Source organism: Quercus robur, chromosome 6 (assembly GCF_932294415.1).
Source record: "Quercus robur chromosome 6, dhQueRobu3.1, whole genome shotgun sequence".
In the NCBI taxonomy this organism is placed as follows: domain Eukaryota; kingdom Viridiplantae; phylum Streptophyta; class Magnoliopsida; order Fagales; family Fagaceae; genus Quercus; species Quercus robur.
The window spans coordinates 5,372,735-5,387,325 of record NC_065539.1 but is presented as its reverse complement, the minus strand read 5'-3'; the positions used below and the strand labels follow the sequence as shown (position 1 = coordinate 5,387,325).

The 14,591-nt window shown below is 31.6% G+C and overlaps 1 protein-coding gene across 1 annotated transcript; it reads left to right on the top strand.

Annotated features, from left to right (window-relative positions):
- Positions 1-6,811: 6,811 nt before the first annotated feature.
- On the top strand, positions 6,812-13,771 carry LOC126732427 (lanC-like protein GCL1). The gene is made up of 5 exons (XM_050435272.1): positions 6,812-7,260; positions 7,337-7,542; positions 9,304-9,415; positions 12,159-12,629; positions 13,048-13,771. The coding sequence occupies exons 1-5, from the start codon at positions 7,105-7,107 to the stop codon at positions 13,387-13,389; spliced, it is 1,287 nt and encodes a 428-aa protein (XP_050291229.1). The 5' UTR covers positions 6,812-7,104; the 3' UTR covers positions 13,390-13,771.
- Positions 13,772-14,591: the final 820 nt, after the last annotated feature.

Here is a 14,591-nt window from a genome sequence, read left to right as displayed (position 1 = left end):
TATATATATATATACATAAATTTTGAAAACTAGGAAAATTTTGTGATGATCCAACCCGAAAGAGACATCCCCTTTATAGACAAAATAAAACACTATTAAACAGTGAATAGTAAACAGTAAAATTGATTTTTTAATTATTCATCGTAGGTCAGCAAGACTGTCAGCATGTGCTGTCCAGAGGGAATCATAGAGATATATATATATATATATATATATACACACACACACTCATTGGTGTGACTTTGTATTTATGGTAAAAATACAATTTACAAATGTTGGTTAAAATTTCCAATAGTCTTGGAATTACACAACTTTCTGCTTCTCTACTCAAATACTAAACGCTTTAGAGAGTCTAGTCTTCAAAACTTCTCGAATCACCAAACCCCAGAAATTTAACAGAAAAGAAACGTTTCAAGTTTTAACATGGGATGCACGGACGCGGCAAAACCCATGCTGCACCCACGTCCAACGCGGCAACACGCGAGGGACGCCGCTGCTCGCATGTCGGTGCCGCGTCCATTTTTTTTTTTACCATGACTTGCATCAACGCGGCTCAGACTCGGGCCGAATCGGGCTGATTCGCGCCAACTCGAGCCGTATCGGGCAAAACCGTCGAAACGGCCAATTCAGGCCAAAATTCAAAAAAAAAAAAAAAAAAAAAGGTGCAAAACGCACCGTTTGAACTTAATAACAAACCCTAAAGGGCCTAAACTCTCTCACACATTCTCACTTCATTCAAACTTCAACTCTCTTTCATTCCTCTCTCTGTGCTGTGTGGTTGTGTGCTCTACTGCTCTCTGCCTCTCTGTGCTGTGTGCTCTGCTCTCTGCCTCTTTGTCTTTGAGACATTTAGCCACTGAGTCACGCCTAAACTCTCACTCTCAACTCACTCTCACACTCACACAATCTCACTCTCAACTCACTCACAACCTCACCGACCCACTCTCAATCTCAAGTCTCAACTCTCAAGCTTGACCCGAACATCATGGAATGTTTTAGTTTCAATCTTGTGGGTTGTATTTAATTTATGAAGATCATGTTTTAGTTATTATCTATTATTGCACTTAAATTTGGTATATGTTTATATAATGTGAAAAAGTATGCTTAACAATATATTAAAAATATAAATAAAAATATTTTTAATAATTTTTTAATCGCTGAGTCCCGCACCTACACCCACACCCGCACCCGAGTCCCGAAATGCAATTGTGCTTCATAGGTTTTAATTATGTCCAAAACTCCAAAGCAAAGCAAAGCCAAACTATCCAACAGACCCAATCAGAGAGTTCTCATTTCTCACCAAATCACAACAAATTAAAAAACCATTCTTTGAAAACCACACCTCTTTGATGCCAATCCAATAGCAATGGCGGGTCAGCGACATTGACCAAAAAGAATAAAAACAAGGAAAGGATGGGCACCAAAATGATGCTGCTATAATCTCATTGAAGTGGTGTCTGGTGAAGCCTTTCAGTCGATATGGGTATTTGCACGGTAAAGTAGAAGGGGGAAAAAAATTACAAGTTAAACTCAATAAACATATTTGGGTGGAACGTGCGAGGCACGTGATGCTCCTTTGAGCAAAAAAAATTAAGATAGAATTTTTATTTGAAAAAGAATAAAACCATATACTTAAACCTCTATTTTCAACCGCTATGGATTCTAATCTAATATTTTATTATCTTATTTTGACATATAAAAAACTTACACCTCAATAGTTGAGAAAAATATTATGATAACAACAAAATGTCACGACATTTTCGCAATACAATACATTTATTTTTAGTTTTGTTAGATCTCAGCCTGATATTTTATTATTATATTTTATTTTAGTTTGACCCATAAAGAATTAATACATGTGTCACAACATTTTCACAATATCTCTATGTTTACATTGTATTTACAATGTAAATTTATATTGTAGATACACAAAAATTAGCATATGTTGTACACATTTGCAAAATTTATACCATATTTATCATTTTTTTTTTTGCAAATATGTATAATATTTGCCATTTTTTGTGTGTGTCTACATTCTACAATGTAAGCTTATATTTTAAGTAAAAAATTAACATATAAAAATTATTAAAAAAAAAAACAAAACAAAAACAAGCTTAAACCAAATTGGCATACTTGAAGAAAAAAGAAAGAAAAGAAAATGAGCGGCTCACCAATTCTCCTTATTTTAAGACTTTTAGGTAATAGTGCTATTAAATAATAAGTGTTACGTCGACAACATTTCTGCAATACTTTTTTAACAAATTTTTAGTGGTAAATTATTAATTATTCTAATTTGAACCCATCACTAAAATTAATTTTTCCTCACTAATAATAGTTAATAATAACTTGCCACTTAGAATTTATTGTGAAAATGTTGTGACCATAACATTTTTTTTAATATTAAAAATTTTTCTTTCTTACTCAAACTCACAATTTTTGCTTGTTACAAAAGACAAAAAAGGTTGAACAAACCAAAATTTATGTTGATAGAGCATTAGCTCTTAGTAGACAAGTAACGTAGCATATTTTTATTTAAAATATGATGCTACTTTTGCAAACATTACCAAGAGGGTGTTTAGCTAGCCTGTCACTACAACTGAAAAAAGAAAAAAGAAAAGAAAAGGTCTACAATATTATTTTAGTCCGAACATGAATATCACATGCAGTTTGATTAATCTAGATTGATAATTTGATTAGGCCCATAGATTCATTTTTATCTAGTTATTGTTCAAGGTTTTTGAATAAAACAAAAATCCTTTAAGTGAGCAAACAATATTTAATTTTTCACATGTTCATTAAAGAACTAGTGGTTTGTAATTATTTTTTTTAAAGGTTGTTTTGCGCAAACATGAAATTGGCGTGGTGAAAAAAAAATATACAAAATTATCAAATTTATTTTTCTCCCTAGGAAAGTTGTAATTTCCCTTTTAATTTTTTTAAAAAGAAAACAAAATGTACCATTTCAATTTCCCCTTTTAATTTAAACGGTAGCAAATGTACCATTTTTTTTTTTTTGGACAGTTTGGGAACAATTTTTTCCCCTAATATTTTTGGTCTCTCTCATTTGAGTTGTGTAAGCAAGGTTTGTATTAAGATATCATACAAATAAAAGATTATGATCAAAGGTGTCGTGCCTTATCAATAGTCAAGTGGATATATATATATATATATATATAACTGAAATCTTTGACATTTTATTAACCTCTCCAGATCTTGCCACATCATTATCATTTTTTTTAAATAAAATTATTTTTGTTTAGTCCAAACTTAATAAGGAGTGAAATTCTATCTTTCTAACAAGTCCAACTTAAACTTAAACTCATTATTACCATTTTTTTAAAATAAATTTTTTTTGGTGTCTCTCATTTGAGTTGTGTAAGCAATGTTTGTATTAAAATATCATATGAATAAAAGATTATGATCAAAGGTGTTGTGCCTTATCAATAGTCAAGTGGATATATATATATATATATATATATATAACCGAAACTTTTGACTTTTTATTAACCTCTCCGGAGCTTGCCACATTATTATCATTTTTTTAAAATAAAATTATTTTTGTTTAGTCCAAACTTAATAAGAAGTGAAATTCTATCTTTCTAACAAGTCCAACTTAAACTTAAACTCACTATTATCATTTTTTTTTAAAATAAAATTATTTTTGTTTAGTCCAAACTTAACAAGGAGTGAAACTATATCTCTCTAACAAGTCCAACTTAAACTCAAACTCAAAAGTTGATAATTTATCTCAAAATTTGCGAAGTTAATCATGAACACTATAAAATTAGTGCAAAGTCCAATATTTTTTTTTTAAAAGCTGAGTAGAGGTATGAGCACTTCTTCTGTTTTTTTCTTCTATTCTACTTTGTTAAAAAAAAAAAAAGATTTTATGGTTTTCATGTATTTTTAAAAAAATAATTTTTGTACATGAACCACTAAACTCTCTTTAGCCTTTTTTTACAAGATAAAAAAGCTTGCAATAATTAAAATTTAAGGTTACTGTTACTGCATATGCCTTTGCTTCACCTCAAAATATGAAAGTATGTTAATTTCTTGGGCAAAAAGCTTATATACGATATATTAAGAGGAGGTATGATATTCATTATTTCAACATGGGCTCCTGCTCAATATTTTTTATCGTGGGCCACATGTTAATAAGGTTCATTTAAAGTTTAGACCCATTAAAATTAATTTAAAACTTATTGCTTTATGGGTTCGTGTACTTTTTTCTTTTTCTTATATTACTCTTTTGAATAGTTGTATATTTTTTAAATTTTTTCAATAATTTATTCTTTAATTGTATATCTTTTTTGGCATTTTGGAAGTTTTAACATCTGAATTTGTGTAGTCACATATACATATATATATATATATATATATATATATTTTTTTTTATCTATAATTTGTAGGCTCTGAATCTTTTGATTCATTTCAATAGTTATAGCCATGGATTATTCTTTTGAATGTAACCCATCTTTCTCTTATATTTATCTATTGTTTAGTCATATATATTTTGTTCTATTTCAATAATTTCTAAGCAGTCAATCATTTGATTCTTTAATATTTTTTGGTCTTTCAGAAGTTTTAATATTTGAATTTTGAGTTTTTTTTTTTTAACAATATATTGCACGTTCAAATAATGGTTTCTTCATCAAATTGTAATATAAATTAAAGTCATACAAGAGTAAATCATGCAATAGTATAGTTTTTTAATTAATTTAAGATTTTATAAAATTATTTTAGTCTACCTCACAAATAGATAGGTTCATGTGCATAGTACGGGTTAGAGACTAGTTAAATATATTGTTAACGAGAGTGGTCTCATGATATGAAGAAAAAACCATACACAACCGCAATAAATTTATGTATGTAAATCAATAAGTATTTTTACTTTCAAAAAATGTGCATCGTCACTCATAATTGATCAATATTATATTTTTTTCTTTCTTTTTCTCTCACTGGTCCACCACTTTGTCCTCTTCTCTCTTCCTTTTTTTTTTTTCCCTAAATAAAATAGAATTCTTTTCATTACTTAAAAAAAAAAATACACGTATCAAACGCATAATTATATCTTTTTTTCTTCATATTTTAAAATAAGTTATTTGAAACATGATAACAAACACATTTTTTGCATTATGAGCACTTTAAACATGTGTTTTCACATAATTTTGAACAACAATACTTGAACACAACTACCAAACAGGACCTTACTGGTTAACAAATAACAATTCCCATTAAATATAACTCTAACCTGTTCATTCATTTTTTTTTTTTTTTTTGGAGAATGTAACCTGTTCATTCATGGATTATATAAGTTGTATATAGTTTAAATGCACTAATCACATATTCCATATATTCCATCTTATTCTTTGACCAGAGAAGAACACAAATCATTACATTTGAAAGTTGAAACTAAAACCGTTGGCTTTGCCATAGCCCACAGGTACTTCTACATTGTCTCCGCCCATAGGCCATAGCTGCTTGTAATTAATCGAACACAAATCATTACATTTGAAACTAAAACCTTTGGCTTTGCCATAGCTGCTTGTAATTATTTGGCTGCATTCGTGGGCGTAGTTGAGCTTGATTTGGATTGGGTGCAATGCTGGTGCAATTACCCCAATCTCTATTCGCAAAATATTTTTACCATTTTTACTTTTTAACATTTTTTCACTTTTTTTATTCAACGGTTGAGATTGTAAATTACTTTTTTTTTTTTTTCAATTCTCAATTTTAGCAATTGAAAGCTATTGCACTTGATCGATCTCAATCCTCGAGCATATCTTTCTTCTTCTTCTTCTTTTTTTTTTTTTTCTTTTTTTTGAGTCCCAACAGTTGAGCACTTATTAGTTATTAGATGACATGAACACCATTGTATTATTATAATACCATCCCCTTTTCATCATGGAAACTTCTAATATAATCTTGACTAAAATGCAAAACTGACTCTCTTACATTCTTCAGATTTCATTTCATTCCTCTAACTTTACTTTCGTTCATTATAGTCCTCTAAGTTTCAGATTTATTCAATTAAGGCATTTCCGTTAACTTTTGTTAAAATTTTTTGAAAAAAAAAATTTGGGAAATATTTTTCAATCATTAATTAATTTTTTTAATTTAAAAAAATTGAAAATTAACCACAACATATAACAAAAGTTGATGGAAAAGCCTTAATTGAATAAACTTGAAAATTAGAGGACTGAAATGAACAAAAACAAAGTTAGAAAACTAAAATAAAATTTGAAAAATGTTAGAGGGTCAGTTTTGCATTTTACCCTATAATCTTTAGCTAAACAGATAAAGTAAAATATAACAATTTTCTGCAATTCTTTTTTGGATTAGGTTTCGTTTATATACAATAATATATATATATATATATATTTTTTTTTTTTTTTCATTGATTATACTATTGTTTACCTTGCTTGTATACATCATCTAGTGGAGACCTTTTGTGGTATAACATTAAGCCCATGGGAACTTCCCACCCACTTGATCATCATTTCCTAATTAAATATTCAAAACCAATTTGAGTGTTTGGTTAACAGACAATCCACCAAATTCCACGTTCCAATCATGTCTTGATTGGAAATTTTTAACCACAAATACCTATCAAAGAAATTATCAACAATTTTTGAGGTTATACCTTGGGGTCTTATCAGATGAGAATGAGAATCAATCAGTCGTTTGGTACACCCCATAAAGCATTACTAACAATTAATCTCAAGTCTTTAAGTCTTTTACTTCTTAGACACTCTGGCCCCGCACCCGCAAATAGCATTATCCGCACTTATCTGTAAAAGCATAGCACATGATTCTCGTGCATCCAACGGTTTTTATAAATAAATCCGTACGGTCCAAAAACTTGCAAACGTGGCACACGTAAACTTGGTCCTTTCCACACTTCACCGACCGTTTCGTACAATTACAGTGCTCCACCTTGCCACACACAAAAGGTTTTTCTAATACTTTTGCCTACATATTCGATCACCTTTGTTTCTTTGTTCCACACTGCCACTTTCAAAAGTTCACAACCTTCACAACCTTATAGCTTTTTTTACACTTACACTTACACACAGAGACTCAGAGAGTATTGTGTCATCGGTGATGGAGTACTTAGCATCTTCTCAGGAGGGACACGATAAGGAGAGCAACAACGAGCGGCTGGATATGATTCAGAACATGGATCCAACGGCGGGCACGAGCTTGTTGTCCCTTCCCATGGAGGCTTTTTTGAAAGCAGCGATCTCTCTTAAAGACCAGGTAGTTATTACGAACTCGGCTGATAAAAGTGTTTTGAGTAAATTGAGGTTTTGGTGCTTCTTTAACAATTTTTTAGGTGGTGCAAATGACGTGGATAAGACAACATCAACATGGTATGGATTCGGGTATGGGTACGAGTATGGACCCGACGGTGTATACGGGTCTGCTTGGGACAGCTTTTACCTGCTTCCGCTCCTACGAGGCCACCGGTAGCCAGCAGGACTTGCTGTTGACCGCCGAGATTGTTGACACGTGTGCCGTCGTCGCACGTGCCTCCACTAGGTAATTTATGTGTATTTATTTTTCACTTTGTGGATCATATTTCTATGTTTAGGAAAGTGTCAATCATTTTCGGTATTTATTATGGTAAGGTGTGTGTAAACTTCGTGGAAACCGACGTGTGTGAGTCTACTATGAATTTAATAAGTGAATCTCACCATAAATGCAAAAGGAAATAACATTATTTTTTGTGCTTCAAGAGTAACTAATAATTACTCATATACAAGACTCGGTTAATGTTGTCCCAAGAATTTTTTCTGCACGAAAATGAGTATATATAGATGTGTGTGTGTGTGTGTCTTGATTTAGATTGGATAGATGTGCAGGAACATCAATAACTCTAATTTCAAAACAGGGTTTTATGTTCATTGCGGAGGATCCCAAATTTCAGTTTTTGAGGTTTGGAATAAAAAAATAAAAAATAAAACCTATTCACGAAAAAATCAAAGAAATATCTTAGACAAATTCAGTGCTTCTCAATTCATTTTAATATTAGCAAAAATGTCGGTCTGCATGCTTGAGATATTTCAATTTAACTATACTAGAACGGTAAAGTTTAATGAGAAATTTTAACCATTTTTTTTTCAATTATTATCATAAAAAAATGTGTCTAGTATTACTATTCTTTTACACACATAAAAGTTAAAATCTAAAATGATATTTTCTTTTGAATTTTATGAACGAATGTCCGGATGGGATAATTTAGAATCAATGAGACAAAATAACCTTCGTTTCATGCATGAGATGCCATATTCCATTTAATGTGCGTTCTAAAAAGAATTATTCTGTCAATAGGCATATGATATGACAATTGATACTTAAGCGAAGTGCTCAAAGAATATTCTACTTATACAATTCTACTACCAATAAAACAAAATTAACCCGTGCAAGTGGCTCAAATGGTAGGCTATAGGCACTTGCATTCAAAGTGTGAGAGTTTGAACTTGATCAACGGTTTTGGAACATTTTCAAAATATCATGTTTGATGCTGCAATATCCCTAGGGAGGAATGTTAATATTTGAAGGGTTTAGTTAGCGGATGCCTTTAGGACATTTGTTAATGAATTATTTGGGGAAAATTTTAATGGGAAATATTAAAATTATTTAAAAAATCAATTGTATTTTTTTTTCTTTTTCTATAAAAAAATTTTAAAAAATATTTTTTAAACGAATGCCCTAAAGCATCGGTTAACGAAATTCATATTTGAAGGGCAAAAGAGATTTAGGTCGACAGTAAAGATATTTACTATTTGTCAATTGTCTTTATAATTGGGCATTATATGATATTTGCTATTTGTTGATTGTCTTTATAATTGAGCATTATATTATAATTGGGCATTATATGATGATCTTGTCTTTTGGTCTTTATAATTGAGCATTATATGACAATCTTGTCTTTTGGTATAGGGCAAGGATTTGCTGTTGTAGCAAGTCTTGCATAATGAGAGAGAGAGAGAGAGAGTAACCGGACAAGTATCATTTTAACATATTGCCACATTCACCTTTATGTAGGACTTACTCCAACCAAAGTTACAGCAAATCCTTGCCCTAAAAAATGGATGCGCATAATATTAAAAGATAACAAGTCTGATACAACGTAGCTCAGCTTTGTCAAAAGCTAATAAATTTCCACCTGGGGCGGTGGTTCATTGAATGATAAAAAAGGATAGCTAGAACTGGTTCCACTGATTTGCATTGCAGAACAAGATTTTTCTTTGTGTGGGGTAAATATATATATTTTTTGTTGTTGATATCAATGGACAGGCACGTGACATTTTTGTGTGGAAGAGGTGGAGTTTACGCTCTTGGTGCTGTGGCCGCTAACTACCGAGGGGACCATCAAAGACGTGACCTGTTTTTAAGTCTCTTTCTTGAGGTATCAACAAATCTTCAACCTTCTTCTCTAACAAACAAAGTCATTGATGTATTGAAAATCTTTTTTCCCCATCACATGGCATTTCATATCTTGGTTTACCAAGAATTACATATCTTGGAAAATATCTGTTTTGGGCCATTAATGATTCATTGTCACGTTTTTTTCTATAGTACTGCCAAACATAGCGTGTACTACCATAATTATCAGGACAAAAACACATATTTTCATATCTTGTTTTAATAGTAGAAAAAGGTTCAACATGTCTTGGAAATTAAATTGTCGTTTGGACCTATATAGGTTGTCACGAATCCTTGTCCTATAACATTCTCTTCTTCCACGTATAGCTAAGTACCTCCAAATATATCTTGGTTTATCGGTTGCATATCTCTTAGTATATTTATTTGCCCAAAAAATAAAGGTTTTCTAGTAGAAAAAAGTGAATAAAAATCTTTTGTTTCATTTTTAATATTCCACTGCTGTATGTCATATTTCATTTATCCAATTGTTGTGTTTTACTTTATGTTTCACCCATCACAATTTTTCATGTATTAAATTTTATTTTATTTTCATTTTAAACTTTAGTTATTTTACAAGGAAAGAAAACAAAATGTGTGGCAAATTGTGCTTAAAGGAACAAAAAGTAAAATACAAAAAGTGGAATAGCATAGATACACTATCACAATATATTCTAACATAAGAGATTTATTCATACTATGATTGATGATTTGAAATTAACTTATGAAATTGATAGCACCTTTACTTTCAAGTGGAATTTATTCCTTGGTTCTTTAAATGTGGACCTGCAACTTATCTTTTATTGTTTATGGAGGTAGGTAGTATTCGAATCCCTTTAGGTGTGGACAAAACCAAAGCCCATGTGGAGATTATCTTGCAGTGAACCCATTCAAAAAAAAAAACTTTTGAATAGTAAAAGATAGCCACAGTGCACTGTTCAGCTATTGTTAAGCATGACAAATCTTGGGTCTCACCCATGAAAATGGTGTCATTTAGCCTAAGGGCCATTCAGGCAATATTGGAAATTCATGTTATGCTTAGTAGATACATACTTACCACTTAAACCAACAGAATAGCATGGCAGGGAACTTATATGCCCCAAAATTTAGGCTCAGATTGCAGGTATTGTGAGATATCTTTAGCTGTAGGATGGGAAACTGAATTATTTGTAATAACACTTTGGTTGCTAGAAATCTAGTCGAGGCACATGATGTATATACTTTAGTAATGCTATACAAATGGAAATCTTTTACAGAATCCTGGATTAGTGAGGATCACAAAAAATGCTTGTTATAACTATGGAGATTTTAATAGATTTTAATACAAAGACACACCACAAAACAAAAACTATAGAGATTTTGATGCTAGTTTGTTGAAATTTGGGGTTTGTGGAAGTACATTTTCACAACCAAAGAGGAAAAGAAAAAAAACATGGACACAAGACTATGATATGTTTAATGTGGTTAGGCTAACTTCTTGCCTAAATACATGATAACGCGAACCAAAATCCACTATTAATGATTTAAATTACAATCACATTACGCCCTCAAAAAAAAAAAAAATTATAATCACATTAATAACTACCACAAAAGAAACTCACAATCTTATAAATAATACTAATAATCATCCCAAACACAAACTAACCCAAATTTCAATACACACATAACAAACTCTCAACACTAATTTACAAACTTAACACTCTCATGGTCCCAAAAATCCAATATATCGAGTGGTGTTCTTTTACTAAAAATAAAAATAAAAACCCAATTCTCAACTCTCTTATGCGTGTATTATTCACCTCAAAATAACTATCAAACCATTTTTCAAAGAATTTCATTCATGTTCTGTTAAAAGTCTTCTCCACTCCCTGTATAGAAGGACTTTTAGGCCAAAACTGCTAAACTCTTTATAATGTACTACAAGTTTACTTGTTCATTGGTGCACAAGGATTACGATATTAAGAGTGATAAGTTCTTTAAGCAAATCTTTATTTTGACTTAAATTTCATCAAGCAAATCTTCTTCTTCTTCTTCTTCTTCTTCCATTTCTTTTCTTGGCAATAACTCCACCATTTTTCAAAGAATTTCATTCATGTTCTGTTAAAAGTCTTCTCCACTCCCTGTATAGAAGGACTTTTAGGCCAAAACTGCTAAACTCTTTATAATGTACTACAAGTTTACTTGTTCATTGGTGCACAAGGATTACGATATTAAGAGTGATAAGTTCTTTAAGCAAATCTTTATTTTGACTTAAATTTCATCAAGCAAATCATCTTCTTCTTCTTCTTCTTCTTCTTCCATTTCTTTTCTTGGCAATAACTCCACCTTAACAAAGTAAGCTTTCATTCTCGAACAAAATGATAATTGTTCCATAATCAAATAAAACTTATTCACGCATCTATCTCAAACCAATTTCATACCTACAACAAACATCACCTTTAACCTAAGATCAACCTTGGACTTTCTGTAACATTAGAGGTCTGATACTAGTTTGTTGTGACAATAAAAGTTTTGGTGCCAATTTGTTGGAATTTGGGACTTGCGAAAATGCATTTATACAAATTAGAAATAAAAACATTCCCACAAAACAAGTCAACTCTAACAAACAAGAATCACAACGGATATTTCGTTAATTGTAAGATATTTGCTTAATTGTTATGAGGCAGTAAATGTCATGTCCACGAAAAGCAACAAGCATGTCTAAAAATTGTCTGCTTAATCATGTACAGGTAGCACAAGAGAGAGCTCTCCCTATTGGACCTGAAGAGGGTGGTTTTGGAATGTCATATGATCTTCTTTATGGGCGAGCCGGATTTTTATGGGCTGCTTTGTTCCTAAACAATCATCTTGGAGAGGAAACAGTACCTAGTAATCTTCTCATGCCTGTTGTTGATGCTGTGTTAGCTGGGGGCAGGGCAGGGGCATCCGATAACACAGCCTGCCCATTGATGTACAGATGGCATGGAACGAGGTACTGGGGCGCAGCCAATGGCCTTGCCGGAATCTTGCAAGTGCTACTTCACTTCCCTCTCTCCAATGAAGATGCTGAGGATGTTAAAGGGACTTTGAGGTACATGATGAGTAAGAGGTTCCCTCATAGTGGAAATTACCCCTCAAGTGAAGGAAACCCAAGGGACAAGTTGGTGCAATGGTCTCATGGTGCAACCGGCATGGCCCTTACCTTGTGCAAGGCATCCAAGGTTAGTAAAGCTCAGAACAATTGCATTGTGTAATCAGTGGATAGTAACACTAACAGAAATAACACTTACAGAAATATTTGACATATATGCATATGTATGGAGACATAAACAGTATTACCATTATAATTATTTTTCCAATGATGCAAATGTTCTGTTTATTTTAGTCCCATTTCAAAAATAAATGAGTCCATTGACAACTTGTGATAAATTTCAGTTATCCCAAAAACTTAAGTTATTAGGAAATATTGAATTTTATCATTTAATTGTAATCCTGAAACTCCTCCTCACGTGTGGGTTTAATACGTTACTTTAATACTATGATAAATTACTAAGTATCTTAAAATCATAAGCTATTAAAAAATTGTGAATTTAATTACTTAACTATTATTCTAACAATTTTTTTCTGTCTTTTAATCAGGTGTTTGTAGGAGATAGAGAATTCCGTGATGCTGCAATAGAAGCAGGAGAAGTGGTATGGAAAAATGGATTGGTGAAGAAGGTGGGACTTGCAGATGGTGTGGCTGGGAATGCCTATGCATTCCTGTCTCTCTATCGTCTCACGGGAGAGAGTATATATGAGGAAAGAGCAAAGGCATTTGCAAGCTTCTTGTATCATAATGCAATGAACCTTGTTACAGACGGGCATGCTAGTGGGGCTGCCCATGCCTCCTCTGTTTTCCAAGGACTCGCTGGAACTGCTTGCCTCTGGTTTGATTTGCTTGCTCCTGAAAAATCTAGGTTCCCAGGATATGAACTGTAGGTGAAAATGAGGAGAGTCAAAACCAAATTCTCCTTATGAGTTTCCAAGTATGACCCTAACACACATTTATAAATGCGTATGATTTGCAAAATGCTCTAATGTGATGATGAGAAATTATTCCGCATATACATGAGGTATAACGATAAGTCTTCTTCCCTATTATATATAGGTGAGTCTTATGTATGAGATTTATAGATGGTACACACATCCTTATGTGAGAGGAATTTCAATGTGAGTACAAGATTAATTAGGATGTCCATGAATTGGATGATCTTGCAATGTATATTATTGAGTTAGGCCTTAATTTATAAGCTTGTATATTATCTCAACTTGTGAGAAAGAGTGCTTATATTAAGGATTAAATTACTATTTTGTTTCCTAACTTTTGTTCTACGTGTCAATTAAGTTATTAACATTTTAAATGTGTCAATTTAAGCCCTAACATTTTGATATCATGTCAAAATAGTTCTTGTCATAAAAGAATGGACGGAATATACAAATGTGATTAGTAGTCAAATATATATAAATATATATATATATATATATATTTTAATGTCTTTTTTTTAATGTCAACTTGGGTTTTGTGTGGAAGAATATTTTTGAGGGAAAAAATAAATAAATAAATAAATAAGGCCATCTAAACTCACATACTTACACATAAGATGCACAATTGGGATTCAAAATCCCTAAATCAAATACATACCCAAAGAGAGAAAACGGTGAAATGACCTTGAAACCCACAATGGTGATGCCAAAACGTCGATGAGGCTAGTGGCAGGTCAAGGCCTGGGCAACTTAGGCTGAGGCTTAAGGCCCCAAATTTTTTAATGATTCCACCCTCTATAAAAAGGTCACTTGTCATTATAAAAATGCCTAAAATTGTTGAGTGATGTTAAAAATATTACAATTTTTGTGATTACTTGAAAAATTAAATATTCATTTATTAGATTGTTGAAATCCACAAATTACATTAATTGCCACATCAATTTATGTGTTTTATGTAAGAAGTAGTAAAATTTGTAATAATTTTAGCATTTTGATGATTCTGAGTTGTTTAATTTTTTTTAAGTTGTGTACTATTTTAGTATTTTTATCACAGTCAAAAAGGTCTCTAAAATATTATACCAACAAAAATTCAATCCAATTGAAAGTCAATATTCTATTAAATAGATTGTCAGGTTGTAAACATTACCTATTTAATC

Excerpts from the sequence above, each read along its gene's own strand:
- LOC126732427 (XM_050435272.1), top strand. The coding sequence starts at position 7,105 with ATGGAGTACTTAGCATCTTCTCAGGAGGGACACGATAAGGAGAGCAAC. Across the intron at positions 7,261-7,336 it reads CGATCTCTCTTAAAGACCAG|GTGGTGCAAATGACGTGGAT; the intron begins GTAGTTATTACG and ends ACAATTTTTTAG. Across the intron at positions 7,543-9,303 it reads GTCGCACGTGCCTCCACTAG|GCACGTGACATTTTTGTGTG; the intron begins GTAATTTATGTG and ends ATCAATGGACAG.